Source organism: Canis aureus, chromosome 2 (assembly GCF_053574225.1).
Source record: "Canis aureus isolate CA01 chromosome 2, VMU_Caureus_v.1.0, whole genome shotgun sequence".
Taxonomy (NCBI): domain Eukaryota; kingdom Metazoa; phylum Chordata; class Mammalia; order Carnivora; family Canidae; genus Canis; species Canis aureus.
This window is the reverse complement of record NC_135612.1, coordinates 15,088,887-15,113,036: the sequence shown is the minus strand read 5'-3', so window position 1 is coordinate 15,113,036 and position 24,150 is coordinate 15,088,887. Positions and strand designations below refer to the sequence as shown.

The following is a 24,150-nucleotide window of genomic DNA, read 5'->3' as shown; positions in this document are numbered from 1 at the left end:
TAGATCTTTTAACAAGATACAAATTCTGAGTGTTTTATTACTGGGTTTATAATCTAAACTGAAAACTGTTACATTAGTATATCAGTTCTGAATAAAAATCAAGGTTTTTTTTTCCTATATTTTTAAGTCAGTAATTTTTTACACATACTATAAGAAATATTAGTTGTGTCTAGTTAGCCTTCAAATGTGAAATCCTATAAAGTCTCATTAATATTTACTCAATCTAAAAATATATATATATATTTACTCAATCTGCCAGACTATTAGAGAAGCCGTGTGACGTAGCAGAGACTGAGGAATATTAAAATGCTCAGATTTAGTAAAGTGTTTCCTAACATGATAAGAACATTTTTATTCCAAATAGCCACTTTATTACTTCACTTGTGAAAGCATCTGGAATAATGTTTACTTGGTAAACTAACACAAACTTAACATAGTTTTGACATTTAGCAGGCATAGTTACAAATGCCTAATTTATTATCTACATTATAAGGCAGGTTCCTTTTTTCGAGCTTTTGCTTTCTCACCTGTCAAGTGGAAATAACACCAGGTATTATCTGTGTCATGATAGAATTGTTAGCCTATCACCTTATATGCTACTTAATAATTGCTGCTGCTTTTCTAATTCTTACCTCCTTTTTATAGTTACTACAAATTACCTAAGCAAGTTAATAATTGCTCAAGTTGGTAACAGTTCTAAGTTAATAAGGTAACCAACATCATGAATTAGGGTTTTATAGTGCTAAGAAAAAGTGGTTTTCTGAATTAAATGTTCTTAAGAAATATTTATTTAGTTGCAAGTAGAATTAATGTTTCATAGCTTCTATCAGCCAGCTTCTACAACTCATGATAATACGATGTTTTAAACACTAAAACTTATACAAAAGGACCACTTGGCAAACAGATTACTATGTTCTGTGTCCTAGTTAACAATACCAATATATTTATGTGAATTTAGACAAACGTATATGAATTTAAACCTTCAATGAGAAACTTCTAATATTATTGCTTAACTTTTATTTTAGAAAATATAATAATTACTTCAGCTAGAGGAAAGAGAAATATTAATAAATAAAATCCATAGGCTTTTTGAGTCCTGGCTTTTAGTTGTAAATGGCTCAGAGGTCCAGCAACCTAAGGCAAGGCTGAGGTATGCTATTCTTCTTGTACTTTGCTAGATTTCACATAGTCCAATAAATTTGTTTAAAAAAAATATATCAAGGCCCTTATTTCAAATGTAAATGAACCCTGGAATAAGATTTCTGAGCTGTTATGATGCAGCTTTCCCTATATGTAATCCCTACAAAATATTTGGAATATGAAAGAGTTTAGAATGTTTACTGGCAGCTCCTTAGAAAGGGTCTTTTTGAAGTTAGAATTTTCTACCTTGTTATTAATTGCCCTATGCAGAATAAAGTGGTTCACTTATATACATTTTTCTGTCATTTCCTTAACTCTAGGATGACTAGGAAAACATTTATCCTTGTATAAATCAAATGTGAAACCAGTGTTTTTGTTTTTGTTTTGTTCTGTTTTTTGTTTTTTTCCAGTGTTTTTGTTGCTTCTTGAACACCTACTATATTCCACACAATCTGCTTAACAGGGGCTGACTACAATAAAAGAAAAAGCTTACAGTCTAGGAGGTAAATTAGGTTGAAATATTGTTACTTTTATTGCATTCTATATAGGCTGTTGAAAAAATTTTCAGTTTTGTGTGTTTCTAAAGTTAATAGTAATAATTGGTTTTCTTAGTTTTTAAATGTGAATTACACAGATCTGATAGTTAAGTCCTTTGATCATTATGATTTTAGCAATTCTCTTTTAGAGTGAGTAGAATGTGGGGGGGGTGCTTTTGCAATCTTAGCGAACTAATACACATTCCCAGGTAAATACAAATGCATTAATGCTAGGATACTTTATATAAATGCCAAGAAACATTTGCCATTTTTGTCTATGCTGTTACAGAAAGTTAAATGAATACCTTCACATGAAACACCATTGCTGGAATGTGCAATCCATATGCCTTTTACACACCTTTCCAGTTAAGTTATGAACTTGATGAGAACCTGTCACTGTTGCTCCTGAAGCAGTAGGAAAGGGTCATCTTTGAGTGACATGAGGCACTCTTTCCCTCAGGCATTTTTCACGTAGCTTCCACGCCAATCGCACCTCCTGCTGACGTGGAGCTTGCAAAGTTCTGAATGATAATTGTTTTTATAACAAATGTGGATTGAGTTAGAAAGGTCAGCTATGGCATTATTGGAATTAGGCTGTGCCTGGTGTTGTCAAAACTGCAGACATCAGTTCCATGGAAACAGAATAGTTAACTCTTTCTTGTAAATCAAATTATGTTATCAAAAAATTCACTTTGTAGGTTGAAATGAATTGTGGTGGGAGGATATACTCTGACAATTGTTTGCTCTGGTACAGAATTAGAAACTATTAGACCAAATATAGAGAGAAAAGGGTGTGGTATTGTTTTTGCTTGGTTCCAAAGCATCCATCTTTCAAAGTATTGCAAATTTTACTAAAAGAAGACCTTTTCAGATGAAACCAGCAAAAGATAATTTTAACATCATTGATCGCTAGATTTTTTTTTCCTCTAGTAAATGCTAGTCTTCAAATTGTGCTTTCCAGTTTATGAAAGCCTCAGGCAACAAAGACTTATAAACATGAATTTATGTGAATTGTTGGGGAAAAATATGTTAAATTACTTGAAAAAGAGGCTTCTTAACATTTTCCAATCACAAATCCAAATGATTAGCTTTTTATCACAGGGGAGTCTGCTATTTGGGAGTACTTTTCATGTTAAAAGCAAAATTATAATTTGTATACTTGAGGTACGAATATTTTCCAATATCTTATATATTTGTAAGATATTACATGTTTGTAAGGTTTACATAATTATAGGCCTTTTTTGTAAGTGTAGATATGTAGTTTTGTTATGAATACACTTAAACTATGTTAAAAAAACTAAACTATAACTCTTAGTACTAAGTGCAAGTGATTTTTTTTTATAATGTTTTTGTACTGTTGAATATACATCTACTTTTTTCTTTTTAAAACAAATATAATAAACTTTTCTGGGTTTTTTAACTACTTGCTGAATTAAGATTCAACAGTATTAAATCAGCAAAGTAACCAGTAATTGTTACAAAAACAATACTCCTCATAAGTATATATTATTATTTATATATGTAATTTATAATATGTAACATTACCCTTAACACAGACCAAAAATATAAAAGTTCCTTATTTAAATATTCATAATTAGCTGTCTCTAATAGAATTGAAACAAACATTTCCTCCAATTTTTTTTTTTATTATGGCCCCCAAATCTTTTTTGAATGGTAAATCCAGATTTGGTAAATCTAATCTCCTTCCTCTCAAAAGCATCTGAATTGGAGTAAATGAACGTTTATGCATAATGGGTGTTAAACACTAATAGAGAATGGCTAACTGCTCTTTGGAACATAGGATTTAGTTCTAGAGAAGAAAGGTAGTTTTTTAAAAATTTGCTGAGCAATTCCAGCAAGTAAATTGCACTGAACATAAAATCTGGAATCCAGCTTTGAATTTACACCTATTATACTATCATTTATCTTAATAGTAGATGAACTAAAATTTCCAAGGATTCTCCATTTTTCTGTCCTCAAAATGAAATAAATAGGTTGAAAAAATCATTAATCTTAAAGTGGTGACAGATAAAAAGAACTTAGTTTGTTGTCAGGACTTCTCAACTTAAAGGTTAGGTCAGCAATGGTTTATGTCATGACACTGATAAATTTTTCTAATGACCAGAATGGTTTGATTTATAATAGTTTTTTTTTTTGTTTTTGTTTTAACAATATGTATCCTTGGTATCTGACCTCATCCTAAAGATGCATTTCTGTTTTGCATTGTTTCCTTTTTAATACATAGAGATGAAATTACAGAGCAGTAAGTAATACTCGGTAAAATTAAAATAAGGAATTTAAAGAGCTCTTCGTGAAAGCTTACAAGCAGAATTGTAAAGATTAAAACTGGGCAAATGGTTGAGAGGGGAAATGGTTAGGAGTCATTCTGGTTTAAAGAATCAAGAGGGTAATTAATAGATTGAAAAATTAATAAAGGTATAAAACCAGACAATAGGGATATAGGCAGATTTCCTAATCTGAGGAATAAACTAATCTGTCTTTGAAAATTTTAGGGATGCCTGGGTGGCTCAGCGGTTGAGCATCTACATTTGGCCCAGGACATGATCCTGGGGTCCTGGGATTGAGTCCGGCATCAGACTCCCCATATGGAGCCTGCTTCTCCCTCTGCCTGTGTCTCTGCCTCTCTCCCTCTTTCTCTCTTTGTCTCTCTGTCTTTCTCAGTGTCTCTCATGAGTAAATAAATGAAATCTTAATTTTATTTTATCTTAATTATATTTTATCTTAATTTTCTTAAATGAAGAAAAATTTTAAATAATGTTCAGTAAACCAAAGGGTTGAGATAATTGTTTTAGGGAAGGTTGTTTTAGTTGAAACTCAGTCAAAAATAAAAGAGAAATATGCCAGTTTTACTGGTAGTAGCAGAAATATAGACTATGGGACAAGTAATATTCAGCCCTTTCCTCAAGGTTAGGCAAATCTACTTTCTTTCCCTGTGACTTAATTCCCTTACTTCTCCTCTCAAACTACATTTAAGTTCAAGTCATGTTATTGAAGGAAATGGGCTCAGGGAGAGTTTGAGAGCCATTTAGAAAAGTTGTCAGACTGGCTTTCTCAAAGCCATTTTTCTTGACTAATTCTAGTTCTTTTTAAAAAATAAGATGTCCTTAAAAATTTAGGTAAAATTACATAAGGGGAAAGATTATAAGCAAATATGTTGCTAATAGTGGTTATATTTATGATAGAATTTCGAATATTTTCTGTACTTCTCCAAGTTTCTCTGTAACATGATTTATATTTAAAATGCCAATAACTCATGTATTTTTGAAGATTTTTGAAAGTAATTACCCTAATGTAAATGAGAATGAAGTCTTGAAATTTTTCTAAAGCTCTTATTTTTTAAATATAAAGTACATTTTTTTTTTAAATGCCATTTCTCTTCAGGGAACAATATAATTAAACATAGCACCATCTAACGCGGATCTCAAAAAAAATATATACCCACACTAGATGCCCATCCTTTGAGAGTGCATCTGGCTCATCATTTTACTGGCAGGCTTCATCAGTCTTTTTTTTAAGTGGCTTCCAGGTAGTGTGTCACCCTGTTGGTTGGCATCATTAATCTAATCTAGGAAGACTCTTAAATTCCTAAAAATTAAACTTTCTCATGTAATTACCATGTGGAGTCATGAGAACATAGCATTACTATTGGCCTTTTCTGATTTTAGAAGTATTATTTAAGAAAAAAAAAAAAAACGAAGAATCTGGTGGGTTGTTTGGGGTTTTTTGTTGTTGTTGTGTTTTTTGTTTTTTTCCAGATTTAACACCAAAAAAGCAGAATGCTCAAATTGAATGAAGGCTACATTTATCTATTATTTGAAGGGAGGTTATACTGTGTTACTGAGAATTTTTTCTTGTATCATCACAGACCTGGAAAAAATTCACTTTTTACTATCAATTTTATTATTTACAACAATAATGCAGATACTGGCAGCCAGCTGTTCACTGAGAGAATTCTGATTGAAAGTGCCTTGTCACTGTTCTCCACAGCATATTATTTTGCACCTTTTGTGTGAAAGCGAGGAAAATGGTTTCTTGTAAGGTACTGTTTTAAGTAGTAAAATTCAAAATAGACTATTTTAATTATTTTATTATTTTATATCAACTCATTGGATACCTGTAACGTAACCTACCGTGCACTGGGGAATACCACATTAATGTGTTTTGGGAGGGGACCTGCTTGTCAGAGTTGTCACAGTCACGGGGGATCATGGGTTCTGTGTATTAACATCATAGAGCGAGCGACAAGAATGGTATGTACCTACTGTCCCACCCCACAAGAGTTAGTGTGCCTGACTTTGGTTATCAAATGCTAGATGTTTTGTGATAACAGCCCCCCCAAAAAAAGTTTTTCTGTTTTATCTAAAAATGCATTTTTGTAAGTTTTTTTAATGTTCAGCAACTTCAAACTAATAAAATGGACCACCACATTGATCTATTTTAAAGCCACTTCTTCATACATACAAAGTATTTGACTTTTCCCAGTGGGTTCCCTTGTGCTTCAAAGACCCTGTTGTAGTTTGCTGGTTCTCTGTATTAACAGAATTTGCTGTGTAAGAGTTCCAGATCTAAGGTAAGGGGTCAGAATACCATTGTGTAAGATTGGGTCAGAATTTGGGGTAGTTACCTCCCATGTTATACAACAAAGTCAACAAAAACACAAACGTTTATCCCTCTCTGTATAATAGAAAATAGACACTTAAGTCTTGATGAAAATTTTTAAGAGTTTATTAATTCTCGACAGCAATAAACTGTTTTCCATGACTTCAGTATTGTAGGTTACACACAGATTTTGGCTTGTAATTGTCATAATCACTGCTGTACAAAGGGAAGAATGTTTTGAGGGAATGATTTAGAGTATAGTTGTAAGGTTTCCAGTTCCCTGGATGGCTTTATTAAAAGATTTCTGAACTTGGGACAAATGATGGTTATTTCCTTCCTCTCAGCTCCCTTACGTAGTCCAGCTGTCTCTGTAATTACTCTTGACTGTTGTCTCAGGTGGGTCTCCTGTAATCAAGAGGCACTGAAGAGTGGTTGGGGCTGGGTCTGCATCTTTCTGTGTGCAGTGTTTCCCCTAAACTTGTTACTATTTGAATTCTAGCGAAATAAAATGTTGCCTCAAGTTGCCTTATGCCATTGCTAAGATTCTCTTTGACAGGAAGTGGAACTGAGCCTATAGTACCATCTTGCCATGGCAGCAACAAGCCAGATCCCAGGATCTCTGATACATTCTTCCTGAGAAAATAAGAGGTGATTTGCAGATTCCTTCTTTGACTCAGGTTGGTCACTCCTTTTCTCTTGAAGGAACACTGAAAAATCTGCAGCAGGGGAGAATTAGGCTGCATTTTTACTTTTGCTACAAACTGAGAAAACTTTGGCATAGCTACTCACCTATTTCTATTCTTAATACAAATAAAGCTTTCAGCTTAATATAGTAATGCTATTAATTGCAAAGAGCAGAACAGCAGTGCCGTTATTTTTTTTTAAATGAAGTTGTATAATTGTTCAGTCACGTGGAGATACAGCCATCATACAAATAAAAAACGTGTCTGCAAAAATACAGCTTGTGCATTTGAGGGACCACTTTGTTATTAATTTAAAATGTGAAGAAAGGACTATCATAAAATAGAAACTCATTTGAGACCATTTATGTGCTTAATTGTTGGAATTTTTTTGGTTCTCAGCACAAATGCCCTTGGGAAAGTGCGTATATAATCATTAACTTCCAGCAAACACTGGTGTTAGTTCCTGCAGCATGTGACCACTTTGGACATTTAATGTTTGGCGGGGGGGGGGGGGGGGGTGTTGCACAGTATTCTTACATAATGAGACATTTTCTTTGGTGTTTCTTAAAATCTCAAAGACTCAGCTGATACAGCTTTTACAATGTGACTGCCACTGTACAAATGTAGAAACTGAGGCATTAGAGCTAATATCTTCACTACACAAAAGAAAGTCTTATGTTTTTTCTCTCAGTGAGTTACACAAGTCATCCCAGAAAAGAGAAGTATAATTGAAAGGAATGACACTATTCTAAGTATTCACTACATTTTTTTTTTTTTTAAGATTTTATTTATTTATCATGGTGGGTGCGCAGAGACACAAGCAGGCTCCATGCAGGGAACCCAATGTGTGACTCAATCCCGGGTCTCCAGGATCAGGCCCTGGGCCAAAGGTGGCACTAAACCACTGAGCCACCCCGGCTGCCTGTATTCATTACATTTTTTATGTGGTTTTAATTCATACTTCACTGAACAATTAGAAAAGCCTGATTCTAGATACTCTAATCAAACAAATGAATTGGCATACATACACATACTCACACTTGACATTTAAAGCCCCAGAATTTAAATAAGCATTACTTTAATAATACCTGAAACTTCTGTAAGTAGTGTAATGGTGGATCTCTTGTATTTCTGGAACATCAACTGCCTAATATGCATTTTTTTATTTGTTTTTAATGCTGAGACCCAAACTCAGAAATAAATATTGGGGTACATTTAACAAGTGTATAAACTAAGGCCTCTGAGTATGACTAGTTAAAATTTTTGTTTTAAAAAAAGATTTTATTTGTTCATGAGAGACCCAGAGAAAGGCAGAGACACCAGCAGAAGGAGAAGCAGGCTCCATGCAGGGAGCCCAACATGGGACTCGATCCTGGGTCTCCAGGATTATACCCTGGGCTGAAGGCAGCACTAAACCGCTGAGCCCCCCAAGCTGCCCTGAGTATGACTAGTTAATACAAAATTAGATCATTGACAGCATTATAGACATTTGGATATTAAGATCAAAATGGAAAAATACGTTGCCTATTCCTTGGATAAGAGACAGATTACAGAATTTTCTTCACTTTTTTTTTTTCAATTCTCAATACTTTATTTTCACTTTTAAATATAGAATAAAATTCTATAAAAGATACTTTCAGAAACCTATCAATTAAGTTTTGTTTTTAGTCTCCTTTAGCTCCGGATTTGATTTGCATATACTGGTTGTTGGACCATTGCCTCTGACAGGGTAAGTCATAAAATAGTAATAGGTATTCAATAAATGTATCACAAAGGAAAGTCATTTTTTAAAAAAATCGTTCAATTTGGGGTCCTGGCTGGTTCATTTGGTGGAGCATGAGACTCGTGATCTCAGGGTTGTGAGTTTAAGCCCCACTTTGGGTGTGGAGATTACTTAAAATCCTGAAAAAAAAATATTCAGATTATCCTAGTATATAGTATGGTTCAAATATAATCTGGAATCCCTATAGCATCTGTCAGTTTGAATCTGTGGAACAGTACCAAAATGAGCAAGTATTCTTTAAATGAAAAAAAAGTTTAACATGCATTTCTTAGGAATTACCACAATTAATAGCAATAATAGTACTTTGCCATGTGAATGACCTTTAGTGAATTTACTCACCAAAAAACACTGAGGAATATATTTAATAGTTGACAAGATTACTGGATTTAGCAGTCTCACCCCTATTGGGAGTGACATTTGAAATACGTGGAAACCTCAAAACTAAATCAAGTTAAACAGCTTTCAAAAGGCAAAACTGTACCTATGTGAGAGGGGGAAAGAAATAGTTAAAATTTTATTAGACACAGTTTTTCAGTCTGTGAATGTGGTGGTCTTGAAAGCAATGAAGATGCCTCTGAATATCCTTTCATGCCTCAAGATAGTTCTTACTCTTATGTCAACTTCATTGCATGCTCACTCCTTCGAAGGTGGGTAGTGAGTTTCATACAATGGTCAAGGTTTTAGGGAAGGCCTTATTTGCCCAAACCAAACTAAGTTTCATTTATAAGAATATGCAAACAATCCTCCAGCACTCACAACCAACCACCAAAAAGAGAGAGAGAGAGAAGCAAAGAAAAAGGAGTACTGAGTATACTTAGAAAAGATTTTTTTTTTATTTAATGCAGTGAATGTATAGTCAACATTACCACTGAACTTAACATCTGAAAGTTGGTAGAATGAAACAAAAATTAGGCATCTGTTAATGGTTACTATGCACTAGGTACATCTGAAATTGTACAATATCAGGCTTGTAGACATTTGAGTAGACACTGTCAGCACGGAACATAAATCTCACACAAGGTATAATCAAAAGGTATTTCAAACAAATTATCCCATCAATAAACTTTCTGTGGCAACATCAGCTTTATGGAGTATTATGTCCAAGCAACAAACAGTGATGGTATGCGGATATAAGCATGTCATTATAAACATGGTGAGCTAAATAGAGCATATTGAGGTCAAAGCCTTTCTGTAGAAAGGGAATTCAATTGACATTCTCTTTCAAGCATAGTGTATAAACAGATCAAAATAGTTCTATAATAAGAAATAGTATTTAACAACGTCGCTTTAAAATAAAAATACTTTAAAAATTAGCTTCGATGAGATTAAATTTATCTTTAAAGAATCTTCCTTTAGAGTGAAATATATATTTCTGGCTTCTGGTTTTTCTGTGTTTTTCCATCATAACCCTCCCCCCTTCACCCTATCCCACTCTATTAATAAAGTAGTGCAAAACATTGTCTACAGCATTTCCAGCCAAGCTTAATCCCCTACCCAGTCAGGGAAGTAAAACATTCTCACCAAATTATTTCTCTCTCCAGAGGTATACTCCCGTGATTTATCAGGGAGTTAGGTACAAAAACTATCATAAGTCTTGGGAATGCAATTTTTAAGTATAGATTCTATGGTAAGTAGTGAAACAGTTTTTTAAAGGCAAACTCCCCCTTCCCCATAAGCAGTTGTGGTTTGTTTTTTGTTTTTTGTTTTTTACAAAATAGGTTTCATGCATTCGTATTATCAAGAATGATTAGTTTTTTTAGAAATGAATGTAATGAAACAACTGGCATATCACTTAGCACACTAGCATTCTTTACATTAAAATTCACACTAATAACAAAAATCATACTCTGCATTAAAGCATTTCAGTAATTTAATGAGAAAGCAGATACTTTCTGCGTGAGAATACTTTTGAGTATTAAATATTTTTAGATGCACAGAGACACCAAAAGCAATACGGATTTAGTTTGCTACTATTTTTGATGACTGAACTGGGTGACTAACTTGCTAACTTGGTACAAATTAAAGTAGTGGTAGGTATAAAAATTCAAATAGGCAATCATGTATAAACCTGGCAGTATTTATTTGTAGTCCTGTAGAGATTTTGAGGTTTCAGATGGAATGATAAGGAATGATAAAAGGTTGGAAGTTTTCTTTGTAGACTGTGGAAGAATTATCTTGATGGAGTGACTGTACCTTTGCTCATTAGTGTAAAATAAGCCAAGTCATAGCTCAATAATTTGCACAGGAATAAAGTCAGGATCTGAAGTCAGAATCTATGTTAAATTGAAATGCATCTGTTCCATAAGTCAGATTTTGGGATTTCCCCCCTTCCCTTTTGAAATGTATAAAACATAGAAAACTGTAATGGATTACTTTTCAGATAAAAAATAGTCACATTAAAAAAAAAACTTTAAAAATCAAATTGACATTTACATTTTATGTAGATTTAATCAGAGCACAGCTGAGCATTTAATGTAATACTCTGGTTCTTCCACTTGTAATTAGAGAAGTGTATATCTCCCAACGTTACCATTCTTGTATTTGTTGTTTCAGTGTGTTATATTATTATCCACAGCCAACAAGGCTTTCACACAGCAACAGCTAACCCTTTATCAAATGGAGTCTGTACAATGGAAGTATATTTTCAAAGACATATGCCTTTGTACACTATTTACAAATTCTCTCGATCATGATAAAAAGGCAAAATAAATAAAAAGCAGGAAGAAAGGAAATGCTGCTGAGGCTGAAGGCTTTTTCTTTTATCTTCCCGAACAGATGCTGGTCTCCTCAGTGCTGGGAGCTGGCTAGCCAAGATTGTTTTTCTTCCTTTTACATGGGCTATGGGAAGGATCTGGTTTCAGTTCTTGGTATTGCACCTGTTTAAACAGAGTTCAGAGAAAGACTGGTCAGGTGGTCACTTTCTGGCAAAGGCAGGCAAAGCAGAGGAATGAGAGACTGCTTGGAGGCAGGGGTGGGAAGAGTGCTCACCCTGGAAGCTCTAGGAGAGCTGCAGCTGGGATGCAGAAAACAATAGAATGATAGAGCAAGAATCAGGAGGGAAATCCTGCCAGAAATTACGTGAGAGCGGTGATGTGAACTTTGGTAATAGGCGCCTCTTCACTGTCAATAACCGAGGACTTTAAAGCAAAAACCATCTTTCTCTTAATTTTGAAAGGCTGGATAATGGTTCCTTGCAATTTACTGTTTGTTTAATTTAGGCTTAATCTCTCTCCAGGCCACTCTCCTGTCAGATACTAAATCAAAAACTCAACTGAAACAAAGGAAGAAAGGTATTGCCGGAACATAGCTTCCAGATTTTGATAAAAACGTTTTTCATTTATTCTGAAAATAATTGATAATTAATAGGCATTAGCCTCCAAGTATTTTAAAGGATGGAGGTGTGCCCGTCTTGAAAAGCAGTTACTCCTCACCCCACCTCACCCACCAAGGTCTCTAAAATGTACATTTTTAACACTCACTTAATTCCTCCAAATTATGCAAAGAAGTGTTTTTCAAATGTTCTCTGGCAGATTTTGCTTTCATCATCTATATTCCTGTTTCCTCCCTTCAGGTAATGGGGACTTCCCTTCACAAACTCTAAGTGAACTTTCTTTGGAGGAAAATTGCTCCTACAAGCCCTGGTAGGTTCTTGATGCAACCCTCTCTCATTCAACATTACCCATTCTCTATAAAGTTCTTCTTGCATAACACCCCGAGTGGGCTAAACTGCCAAGGGCCTTTTTAACTTTAAGTGGTTCTTCTAAAACCTTTGAAATTAAACGGATGAAAAGCAATGCCATCCTACATTAAATAGCAGGCATAGTGAAACATACATACCACTTGTACATCTGAAGGGACTCTGGAAAGGAAGTCAAGTAGTTCGTTGTTATCAATTGCATATGGACTCCGAAGCTTTTTTGTGAATTTATTGATGCCTGAAAAAGTGACAGGTTAAACATGAGTGAAATCTCCAAATGTAGGAATCAGAGAAATCACATACTTTTCCATATGCTGCAGTGATTTGAAGATCTAGATTAAGCTGCTCTTCAGTCTTGACTGAACCAATACATCCTGTTTTCTCCTCCCGTCTTCCCTTCCTCCCTCCCTTCTTCCAGTTTTCTTTCTTTCTCTCCTTTCCTTTGTCCCCTTCCTAGCTCCATCCCAACTCAATGGCTGTTCTGGTTTTCTCTTTTATTTTAGTGGCTTCTTCCAAGCAGGAAAGGCTTTTTATTTGGGAAACAAAAGGCATCTGGCAAGAATGCGCAGTGCTGTATCTTGCTTTGCCACTCAGTGTCACATTACTTAGAAGCCTTGCTTTAGTGTTCCATCTATGGTGAAACTTTGCAAGGCAAAAGAAGTCTGATTTACTGGTTTTCCCTTTTTTCAAAAGATAAACCTTAACTGGTTTTTGTTTTGTTTTAATGGGAAGAGGTGTTAATGTTATACGAACTAAATGTTTCGAAGACAGTTGTCCTTTTTGCTTTTTCTCAGAATGATCTGAAATGAGAGAGTTTACCACTGGCTTAAATAAATAGATAGATAGCTTTAAAGATGATGAAGCAAGAGGACCCTAAACTCTCTTCCTACATATCTGGTGCTGAGAGAAGACTCACTTTGAAGCAGGTAGGAGAGGCCTGGACATAATTTCATGATGAACCTTACCCTCAGTGTGGCATCCTGCTGTCAGGAAGGAACTTAAAAGCTGTAGTAGTTTCTTCTTGAGGAGTGAAAGGTTTGAACCCCACATCAGGCACCCCCCCAGCTTTTAACACACGCACCTATGAGATGATGACCCTCCAAAACATCTACCTTTGAAAACCAATGTGGCTCACTTCTACTATGAGACCAACGAGGCTATAGTGATCTGAGGAAATAGCCCTTAAAGGGCTGGCATGCTTGGAGTCACCTCAGGGCCCCACATGGAAGCAGGTAATTGAGGGGTGCCTGGACTTTGGGAGAGGCTCGTTTGTGTTGTGAGCATCAGTCCAAGGGGTAGGCATCTGAGGAGACACACATTCAAAGGACGGCTGTGGTGCTCTCTGGAGCCAGAGACTGGAGGTCCCATCTTTGCACTTTCCCTCTGCCTTGCTCCAGCTTTTGGATGCTATCTCCACACACTCCCTTTGCCTCACTCCACAGAGTGTCAGTATCTCCGCTATGGAAGCTTTTACACATGTATGGTGCCCCAGTTCTATGTCTGGTTTTACATCTAGGAGGTGGCTCAATATGGCAATGTAGGAAGATCTTGAACTCCCCTCCTCCCATGAACATACCAAATCTACAGCTACATTTGGAACAGTTCCCTCTGAGAAAGACATGAAAACTATCTGAGCAACTTCTTCACATTGGGTAAAGGAGAAAAACGCCAAATGGAAGTGGGGAGGAGAAGCTGAGACAAAATCTCATTGTAAACCCTAGCCCAGCAAGGCAACCAACAATCATGACATAACTCACAAACATGGAGCTTCTCTCTGAGGAGCAACGGGTTGTACCCTATATCAGGCACCCCAGTTTTTAAGTCCTGTACCTGAGAGATGAGCCCCCAACACATCTGGTTTTGAAAACCATGAGATATAAGGAACTGTAGTGAACTGAGAAATGGCTCAAAAGGCTCCTGTGCAGATTCACTTGCCCCAGGGTGCAGCATAGAGGCAGCCTTTAGAAAAGCACCCAGACTTTAAGCAAATAAATCTCTTTCACATAACTTTAAAACTTCAGCTGGAGGGTTAGGGGCCTGCTGGGATACTTTCTTACTGGTGGGTGACATATTCGTATCCTGTTTGCCTTGTAGAGCTGATGGGTGCCATTTTTACCCACCCGCCCCTGACTGGGAGTCATCATCCTCACATTCTCTCTCTGCCATGCTTCAGAGCACCAACATTTCCTGGAGGGGAGTTTTTACATACATCTGGTGCCTTGGTTTATGTGGCTGCCAGTAAGGGGAACACCTCTTGATTGTTGGGCTCAGCAGGCCAGTGTTGCTTCCATTACTGAATTATATGGGATGCTAACAATCAGACCATTCTTGGCAGACCACCGTCCCCAGTACACTGTATCAGACAGCAGACTGAAAGAGACCCCCAGTCTTTCTGAGAAGAAGCCTATTTTTTTAGAGAGGAGCTTTGGGCTGCTGTGCAACCCTCTGCTGGCCCACTTCTGAGAGTTTATGGAGTTCTCGTGGAACAGAGTCCAATGGATGGACTCTACAGTCTCTGCCTCACTATAGTTTACATGTTGCATCTCCCAGGAAGGAGCTTCTATTCTTGTTTGACACCCTTGACTTTTGTAGCAGGACACTGTGTATCACCTGACTGTGATGGCCCATGGGGCTCATGCTCACAGATCCCACAGGACTATAAGCAAAGAAAACAGAGTTCTCAAACAGCTACCACCCTGAGGACATAGCTAGAGGCAACAGACTCAGATGTTCAGTCTTGGTCACAGACAAAGCTTATCATCATAGTTGCTGCCTGAGGGGTGGGCTTCTAATTAAACATATAAGGGCTGACTGTAAACTCCAGAAACCTTGGAGAGTAGACACTGTGCCATGCTTCAGAGCAGCAGTATCTCTCAGAGGGGAGGTTTTATGTATATCTGGTGCCCTGGTTTTTACAGCTGCCACTGAGGGAATACCCTTTGATCTCCCAGCACTGGTAGGCACGAGGCTTGTATTTCTGAGTCCCACAGGACTGTAACCATTAGAGAGGCAGGCTACCACCCCCCAAGGCAGTGCACAGACATCCAGCTAAAATACATTCATAGTCTATCAGTGAAAGAGACCTATCTGATTTTCCTAGAGCTTCAGGCCTGCACAGCATACTTCAAGTTGGAAATATATCTAGAGGCTTAGAAAAGTGCTCTGAGGACATGTATGCTGCAGGAAGCCATCTTTGTGTTATTGCTACAGTACACTGGCATCTCCTTGAAAGGAATTTACTTACATACTCATCTGGAGCCCCAATTTTAGCTACTGTCTCCCAGAGTCTAGTGACCAGTGGGGCTTACACTTGTAGTCCTATAGGACTATATATATTTGCATTCTTTAGGAGCTGCTGTCTATGGGTTTGGTTTTTATCCGGCCTAAACCTAGATAATGACTGGTCTTGGCACACCATCAACTATTGGGAGCTATTAAAATAGGTTATTCAGAGAATCACACAGGTTAGACAACCAAGAGCTAAGGCAGGGTTGAACAATAATGTTCAACTCCTAAGCAAAGCCAGGTCTTCAAAAATGGGAGAAGGGTTATTTTATCTAATGCATAGAAACCAACACAGACTTGAGGCAAATGAAGAAACAGAGGAATGCGTTCCAGAAGGAAGAAAAAAAGAAAATCTCTGGAAAAAACCTTAATGAAATAGGTAACTAATTTACCTGGTAAAGAGTTCAAAGTGTGGTCATATTGATGCTTACCAAACTCAGAAGAACAGACCACAGTGAGAGCTTCAACAGAGATACAGAAAATACAAGGAAGTACCAAATAAAAGTCACAGAGCTGAAGAATCCAGTCACTGAACTGAAAAATATGTTAGGAGGGTTGAACAGGAGACTAGATGAAACAGGACTATTGAACTCAAAGATCTGGCAGTGGAATTCAGCCAAGCAGAACAGCAGAAAGGAAAAAAAAAAAAAATGAAACTAAAGACTACTTAAGGGACATGGGGCAAAACTAACCATATTAACATTCACATTATAGGGGTCCCAGAAAGAGGTGTAAAAGGGGACTGAAAACCTTCCTAACCTGTGGAAGGAAATACATGCAAATCCAGGAAGACCAGAAAGTTCCAAAAAAGGAGGTAAAAAGACCCACACCAAGACACATTATGGTTAAAAAATCAAAAGGGAAAGATGACCAAAAAAAAAAAAAAAAAAAAGAATCTTAAAAATAGCAAAACAACCAGGTAAGTACAAGGGAACCCCCATAATGCCATAAGCACATTTTTCAACAAAAACTGCAAGCCAGAAAGAGTGGCACAAAAGTTAAAGGAGTTCATCACCATGAAACTGGCCTTACAAGAAATGTTAAAGGAAGGGACTACATTAAGCTGAAAAAGGGAGGATGCTAATTATAATTAGTTAAGAAAACATTATAGATCTCATTGGTAATGGTAAATATATAGTAAGGGTAGTAGATTAATCACCTATAAAGTTAGCATGAAGGTTAAAAGACAAACGTTACAAAAATGTAACTATAATAATTAGTTAAGGAATATACAAGATTAAAAGATTTTAAATGTAACATCAGAAACAGAACATGTGGGTGGAGAGTTAAAATATAGAGCTTAAGAATGCATCCAACCTTCCACTGTTGCCAACAGAATAGACTATTGTAAGTTGTAATATGTAAGCCTCATGATAACTATAAGGCAAAAACCTAAAACTAGATACACAAAAGATAATAAAGCAATCAAAGCATACTACCAAGGAAAGCCATCAAATCACAAAGGAAGACAGCAAAAGAAAAAAAGAACAGAGGGACTACAAGACAGAAAACAACACAATGCCAATAGGTACATACCTATGCAGTAATTAACTGCAAATGAGATAAATTCTCCAGTCAAAACATATCAAATGGCTGAATGGATAAAAAGCAAGACCCATTTATATGTATGCTGCCTAGAAGAGATGCACTTCAGATATAAAGACACAGACTGTGAAAGTGAAGGAATGGAAAAAACATATTCCATGCAAATGAAAACCAAAAGAAAGCTGGGGTAGCTATGCTTACATCAGACAGAACATTTTAAAACAATAATAAGAGACTACGAAGGGGGATCCTTGGGGGGCGCGGCGGTTTGGCACCTGCCTTTGGCCCAGGGCGCAATCCTGGAGACCCGGAATCGAGTCCCACATCGGGCTCTCGGTGCATGGAGCCTGCTTCTCCCTCTGCCTATGTCTCTGAGACTATCATAAATAAATAAGTGAATGAATGAATGAATGAATGAATGAATAAATAAATAAATAAATAAACTATGAAGGATATTACATAATGAAAAAGGGGTTAACCCAACAAGAGGATATAACATTTTAAAATATTTATACAGCCAACATAGGAGCTCCTGAACTTATAAAGCAAATATTGACAGATATAAAAGAAGAAATAGCAATATAGTATTACAGTACTTTACTTTTTTTTTTTAAATCTTTTTTTTTTTTTAAGATTTTATTTATTCATGAGAGACACAGAGAAAAAGAGAGAGAGAGGCAGAGACACAGGCAGAGGGAGAAGCAGGCTCCATGCAGGGAGCCCGATGGGGAACTCGATCCCAGGTCTCCAGGATCACACCCTGGGCTGAAGGCAGGTGCTAAACTGCTGAGCCACCCGGGAATCCCCACTAGAGTACTTTAATACCTCACATCAATACCTAGATCATCCAGGCAGAAAACCAATAAGGAAACATCAGCCTTAAATGACATGTTTGACCACATGAACCTAATGGACATCAATAGAACATCCCATCCAAAAGCAGAAGAATACACGTTCTTCCAAGTGCACATGCAACATTCTCCAGGACAGCTCATGTGTTAAGCCACAAAACAGGTCTTAATAAAGAAGACTGAAATCATATCATGCATCTTTTTCAACCACCATGGTATGAATACAGAAATCAATTACATGGGGAGGTGGGCAGGGGCATTGGGTGACTGGGTGCCAGGCACTGAGGGGGGTACTTGACGGGATGAGCATTGGATGTTCTACTATATGTTGGCAAATCAAACTCCAATAAAAAAGTATACAAAAATCAATTACAAGAAGAAAATTGGAAAATTCACTAGTATGGGGAGATCAAATAACATGCTACTGAACCAATGACTCAGTGAAGAAATAAAAGAATGCCTTGAGGAAAATGAAAACAAATACAACATACCAAAATGTATGTGGATACAACCAAAACAATTCTATGAGGGAAGTTCATAGCAATAAATGCCTACCTCAATAAAAAAAGAAAAATCTCAACCTAATTTTATACCTCACGGACCAACAAACAAAACCCAAAGTTATAGAAGGAAGCTGGTTCTCTGAAAAAATGAGTAAAATGGCAAGCCTTTAGCTAGACTTGCCAAGAAAAAAAGGAAGAACCATATAAAATCAGAACTGAAAGAGGCTATGTTAAACCTGAAACCACAGAAGTATAAAGGATCATAAGACTACACACTAGATACATATAATCTTCTAAGACTGAATCATGAAGAAACAAAATTTCTATTCAGACTGATTACTGGGAAGGCAGCTGAATCAGTAATCAAAAACCTTCCCACAAACAGGACCAGTTTCACTGTTGAATTCTACCAAACATTCAAAGAATAGAATATTTCTTAATCTTCCAAAAACTAGAAGAGAACCCCACACACACACAAAAAGAAAATACAGCCCAATATTCCTGATGAACAGAGATGGGAAAAAATCAACAAAATATTAGCAATCTGCATTGAATAATTAAAAGTCTTATTTACCACAATTAATTTGGATTTATTCCAGGGATACAAGGACAGTACAACATCTGCAAACCAATCAGTGTCATATGCTATGTTAAGAAAATGAAGGATAAAAATCAGATGATCATCTCAATAGATGCAGAAGAGCATTTGACAAAATTCAACATCCATTGATGATAAAAACTTTCCACAAAGTGGATACAGAGGAAACGTACATCAATATAACAAACGGCCATATATGACAATCCATAGCTAACATAGTGATGAAAAACTAAAAGCTTTTTCCCCTAAGTTCAGAAACAAGATAAAGTCCACTCTCACCACTTTTATTCAACAGACTAGTGGGAGTCCTAGCCAGAGTAATCAGCCAAGAAAAAGAAATAAAAATACCCAAATTGCAAAGAAAAACTCAGTATGTGCAAATGACATGATATATATAGAAGACTAAAGATTCCACCAAAAAAACAAAAACAAACAAACAAAAAACCTAATAAGTGAATTCAAGGAAGCTGCAGGATTATGGGGAAGATATAATGGAGAGGATATGACCTACGGTTGACTTGGTTGCTGAACTCACAATTAGAGGTTCCTCACCCACTTTGGTTTTTGAAATGTACATTCTACATTTCAATGAAATGTACTCACAGTGGGAACTGCTCCAAAGACGTAGCCTTGATAAAGTAAGGTGTTACTGAGACCATGTGGACTGTATATGAGACTGAGCCCAGCTAATTCCTCTATGTAAAATTTTAAGATTCTAGTGAGCAAGGGTGGAGATTTACTTGCCTGTGGCCACTCCGGAGAAGCCTCATAAGTCAATTCCCTTGTATATAAAATATACCACCTACCACTCTGAGATGGTCTGCCTCTTTCTTCAGTCTATGCATTCTGTGTACGGGAACCAACTTGCAAACCCAGGATACAAAAATCAGTTAAAAATCTGTTTTGTTTGTATATACTAACAAAGAACTATCAGAAAGAGAAATTAAGAATAATTCCATTCACAGTTGCATCAAAAAGAATAAAATACCCATGAATAAGTTTAATGAACTGAAAGACTTGTATACTGAAAACTCTAAGACATTAATGAAAGAAATTGAAGACAACCTACATAAATGGAAAGATAGTCCATGTTCATGGATTGGAAGAACAGTGTTAAAATGTTGAGGCTACCCAAAAGTAATGTACAGATTTAATGCAATCCTTATCAAAATTTCAATGGCATTTTTCACAGAAGTAGAACAAACCTAAAATTGGTATGGAAACACAAAAGACCCCAAATAGCCAAAGCAATCTTGAGAAAGACAAAGCTGGAGGCATCATGCTCTCTGATTACAAAGCCATAGTAGTCAAAACAATATGATATTGGCATAAAAACAAATGGATCAATGGAACAGAATAGAAAGTGCAGAAATAAACCCACACATATGTGATCAAGAAATTTATGACAGAGTAGGCAAGAATACACAGTGGAGGAAGGACAGTCTCATAAATGGTGTTAGAAAACTGGACAACCACATGCAAAAGAATGAAACCAGACTATCTTATGTGCAAAAATTAACTCAAAATGGATTAGAGATTTGTATTTAAGACTGGAAGCCATAAAACTCCAAGAAGAAAATAAAGGCAGTAAGCTCCTTGACATCAGTCTTGGAAACATTTCAGATTTGACCCCAAGAAGCAAAATCAACAAAAGTAAAAATAAATCAGACTATATCCTACTAAAAAGCTTCTGCACAGCAAAGCAAACTACCAATAAAACAAAAAGGCAACCTATCGCATGGGAGAAGACATTTGCAAATCTTAACTCTGCTATGGGGCTAATAGCCAAAATATATCAAGAACTAATACAACTCAGTAGCAAAAACAAAAACAAAATCCAATTAAAAAAATAGGCAAAGGAGAGGATCTAAATTGACATTTTTCCAAGTAAGACCTACAGATAGCCAACTAGTATGTGAAAAGATGCTCAATATCACTATCAGGGAAATGCAATTCAAAAACACCTTGAGATATCACCTCACAACTGTTAGAATGGCTATTACCAAAAAGACAAGGAATAACAAAGTGTTGGCAGGCATTTCTCCACAAGTGTGGAGAAACAGAAACCCTCATTCACTGTTGGTGGAAGTGTAAACTGCTGCACCACGGAATACAGTATGTATAGTCCTGAAAGAAAGAAAAGTGGTACTGCCCTACATTCCTGCAATTCCACTTCTGGACATTTATCCAAAGAAAACAAAAACACTAACTCAAGAAGATAAATACACCCTCCTGGCACATGTTCACTGCAGCCCTGTTTATATAATAGCCAAGACACGGAAACAACCTAAGTGTCCACTGACAGATGAATGGATAAAGGAAATATTGTCTATGTATATACAGTGGACTATTAACCATAAAAATTAAGGAAATTTTGCCATTTGCAACAATGGAGGTGGGCCTTGAAAGCATTATGCTAAGTGAAATGAGTCAAATAAATAAGCCAAACTCATAGATCCAGACTTCGCATTTTGTGTATGTTTAGTTACCCGAGGCAGCAAGTGGGAAGATGGGTGAAATGGGTGAAGGGGTACAAATTTTCAGTTACTAAATAAGTGACAGGGATGTAATTTATAGCATGAGGACTACAGTTAACAATACTGTATTGCATATCTGAAAGTTGCTAAGAGAGTAGATCTTAAAAGTTCTCACCATGGGGGAAGAAAATGTTTCCGTTTCTACATCTCTGGCATTGAGATTTTCAGGAAGCAATTTTCCTTTTAAATTACACAAAATTTAAATTTAATGCTTGCAAAAGATGCTGTGATTGACTTACTTGGATCACTTTTGGAATAGAACAGCCAAGAACCATTACAGATGAGCCATATCTACCCATACTAAATTATTCAACAGTTAATCCTCTGCACTACCTGAAGAGCAAATGTGACTGAGGGGTACATATAGATGAAATTGGAGCTATTATAGAAACAAAAACTTTAATGAGATAGAGGTGTTGAAACAATATATAAAACCAGAAGCATCTATTCTACACATTGTATGATATAAGGTAGGATTTCAATGGGATAAGTCTACTCTTTGAAATTTATATTGCACTTAATATATGACCAAGCATATTCACATATGAAAAAATAAATTAACAGCTTTATATGAAGTCAACAGGCTCGTAAAGACTGGACCATAAGTTAGAACATCTTGGCTCTTCTTCAGGAAGCCAGCAGAATAAACATCTTTTGCATTCTTGATTTTGGTCCGTCTCCCCATGTGAGACCCATGTCTTAAATTTCTAGTTAATATTTCAGCAATCACATAGCACTGAAGAAATACTGTTCTTGTTTTATTTCTTTTGGTGAAACAAGAGGCCCGGGCACATTCTCTAAGAATTACATTTAAGACAGAGCCAGTGAGGCCACCCCAGGTTACAGAGCCAGATGTCTGCCATGGGTTCCAGTTTCTAAGAACGCTGGGGGAAAAAAACCCAGAAATTCATCAACTATCACAATGGAGACAGCAGATCTGACCCTAGGAAGGTTAGAGATAATAAAGTGGCACATCTATTGCCTTACCCCGAATTCCTTCAATAAAAAGCATCTGTTTTATACATCAAAAGAAGGAATGAAAGTTGAGGGTTTGAATACACCGAGGGAAGAAATGCCTCCATCCTTGTTTAACTAAACAAGTGAAAGTACTATCTTATTTGAAACTGTTCAAATTATAAGAAGGGAAAAAATAATCATTATTCCTCCCTCCCCAAGCTATAAAGGTAAGGGGAGTGATGATAAAGGGTAAGAGGGCTTACTCAGGACATGACAACATAGGCCAAAAAGAACAGAGAAATAGGAATCTTAAAACTGTAGGGTGTGGGGACCTCAGACCCCTCTGTCACTTTATTCACACATCTCTCTTAAAGTCTTAAAATAATAAAACATTCCTTCTGACCTTTTTGCTTTTAGTGTAAACATATGTTTTCTGGAATTAACACCCAGTTTGGTTCTTTGCATTTTGTGTATGTTTAGCAATCTTATGTGTGTGCAGGCCGGTGGTTAAGTAAAGAATCCTACTTCTAGCTGGTCTTGTATATATATGTATATCATTAATGTAGTTTTATAAATTAGTCCATCGTAGACACTGACCATTTTCTTCAAAGCACAAATTTTCTCAGATAAGGAAGAGGAACCCGAAAACAATGCAGAATGCTGAAACTATCACCTAAGTGGAATCTAGGGCCACAGGAACTGTTGGCATTGCAGCATTACTGCATTAAAAATTAGGACTGGAAAAATATCACCTTTAAAGTGGGTTTTTGCAGAAGCACTTTTGTTTAGTACACATAAAGCAGATTTCTTATTCCTAAGCAACCTGTCAGTGCCAAGGACCCTCTTCCTGCATCCTAAAGGTGACCTCTTAAATAGGCGGCCATATATAGTCCCATGTTTACGGACGCTTCTACAAGATAAAGTACCACAGCACAAAAGCATATTGTCCTAAATGCACCATACGGATCGAAATGCCTCTGTTTACGTATAAGTGGTAAAAATAAATCAGAATGATATCTAGACAAAGCTACACTTTGATATATGAAGAATCTGCACAACTACATGTTTACAGTATGATGGAGCCTATGGTGCCAGATAAGAAAAATGCATTTTGTAGGTAGACCTAAATCTTTATACTGTTGTGATTTTTAACTGACCTGTCTCTTTTCATCATGGAGTAGCTTCATGATCATAAATATAGGGAACTACTGACAGTATAACTCATCCCTTAAAAATAGTTCGTTCCTAGTATCTAAGACAGTTTAAAAAAAAAAAAAAAAGGCTTTACTTACCCCAGACAAGGACAATGTATCTCAGTGGAATGAAGTACAGGATGACTGTGAACACACAGAGGGCTACAATGGCCAGCCAGCTTAAGAATGGGACTGTCCAGTTGAAAGTACTGAATGAGAAAG

The 24,150-nt window shown here is 36.4% G+C and overlaps 1 protein-coding gene across 18 annotated transcripts in view; it reads right to left on the bottom strand.

Moving 5' to 3' along the window:
- Positions 1 to 9,571: 9,571 nt before the first annotated feature.
- MCTP1 (multiple C2 and transmembrane domain containing 1) overlaps positions 9,572 to 24,150 on the bottom strand; it is a 536,343-nt gene continuing 521,764 nt past the window's right edge. For 16 of the 18 annotated variants that reach the window (XM_077864453.1, XM_077864400.1, XM_077864378.1 and 13 more), the window contains 3 exons: positions 24,028 to 24,137; positions 12,600 to 12,697; positions 9,572 to 11,638 (listed from right to left, as the gene is read on the bottom strand). In XM_077864453.1, the coding sequence (XP_077720579.1) occupies positions 11,567 to 11,638; positions 12,600 to 12,697; positions 24,028 to 24,137 (280 nt within the window). In that variant the 3' untranslated portion in view covers positions 9,572 to 11,566. The remainder of the gene's footprint in view (positions 11,639 to 12,599; positions 12,698 to 24,027; positions 24,138 to 24,150) is intronic. The other 2 variants (XM_077864460.1, XM_077864477.1) reach the window with 1 other exon arrangement.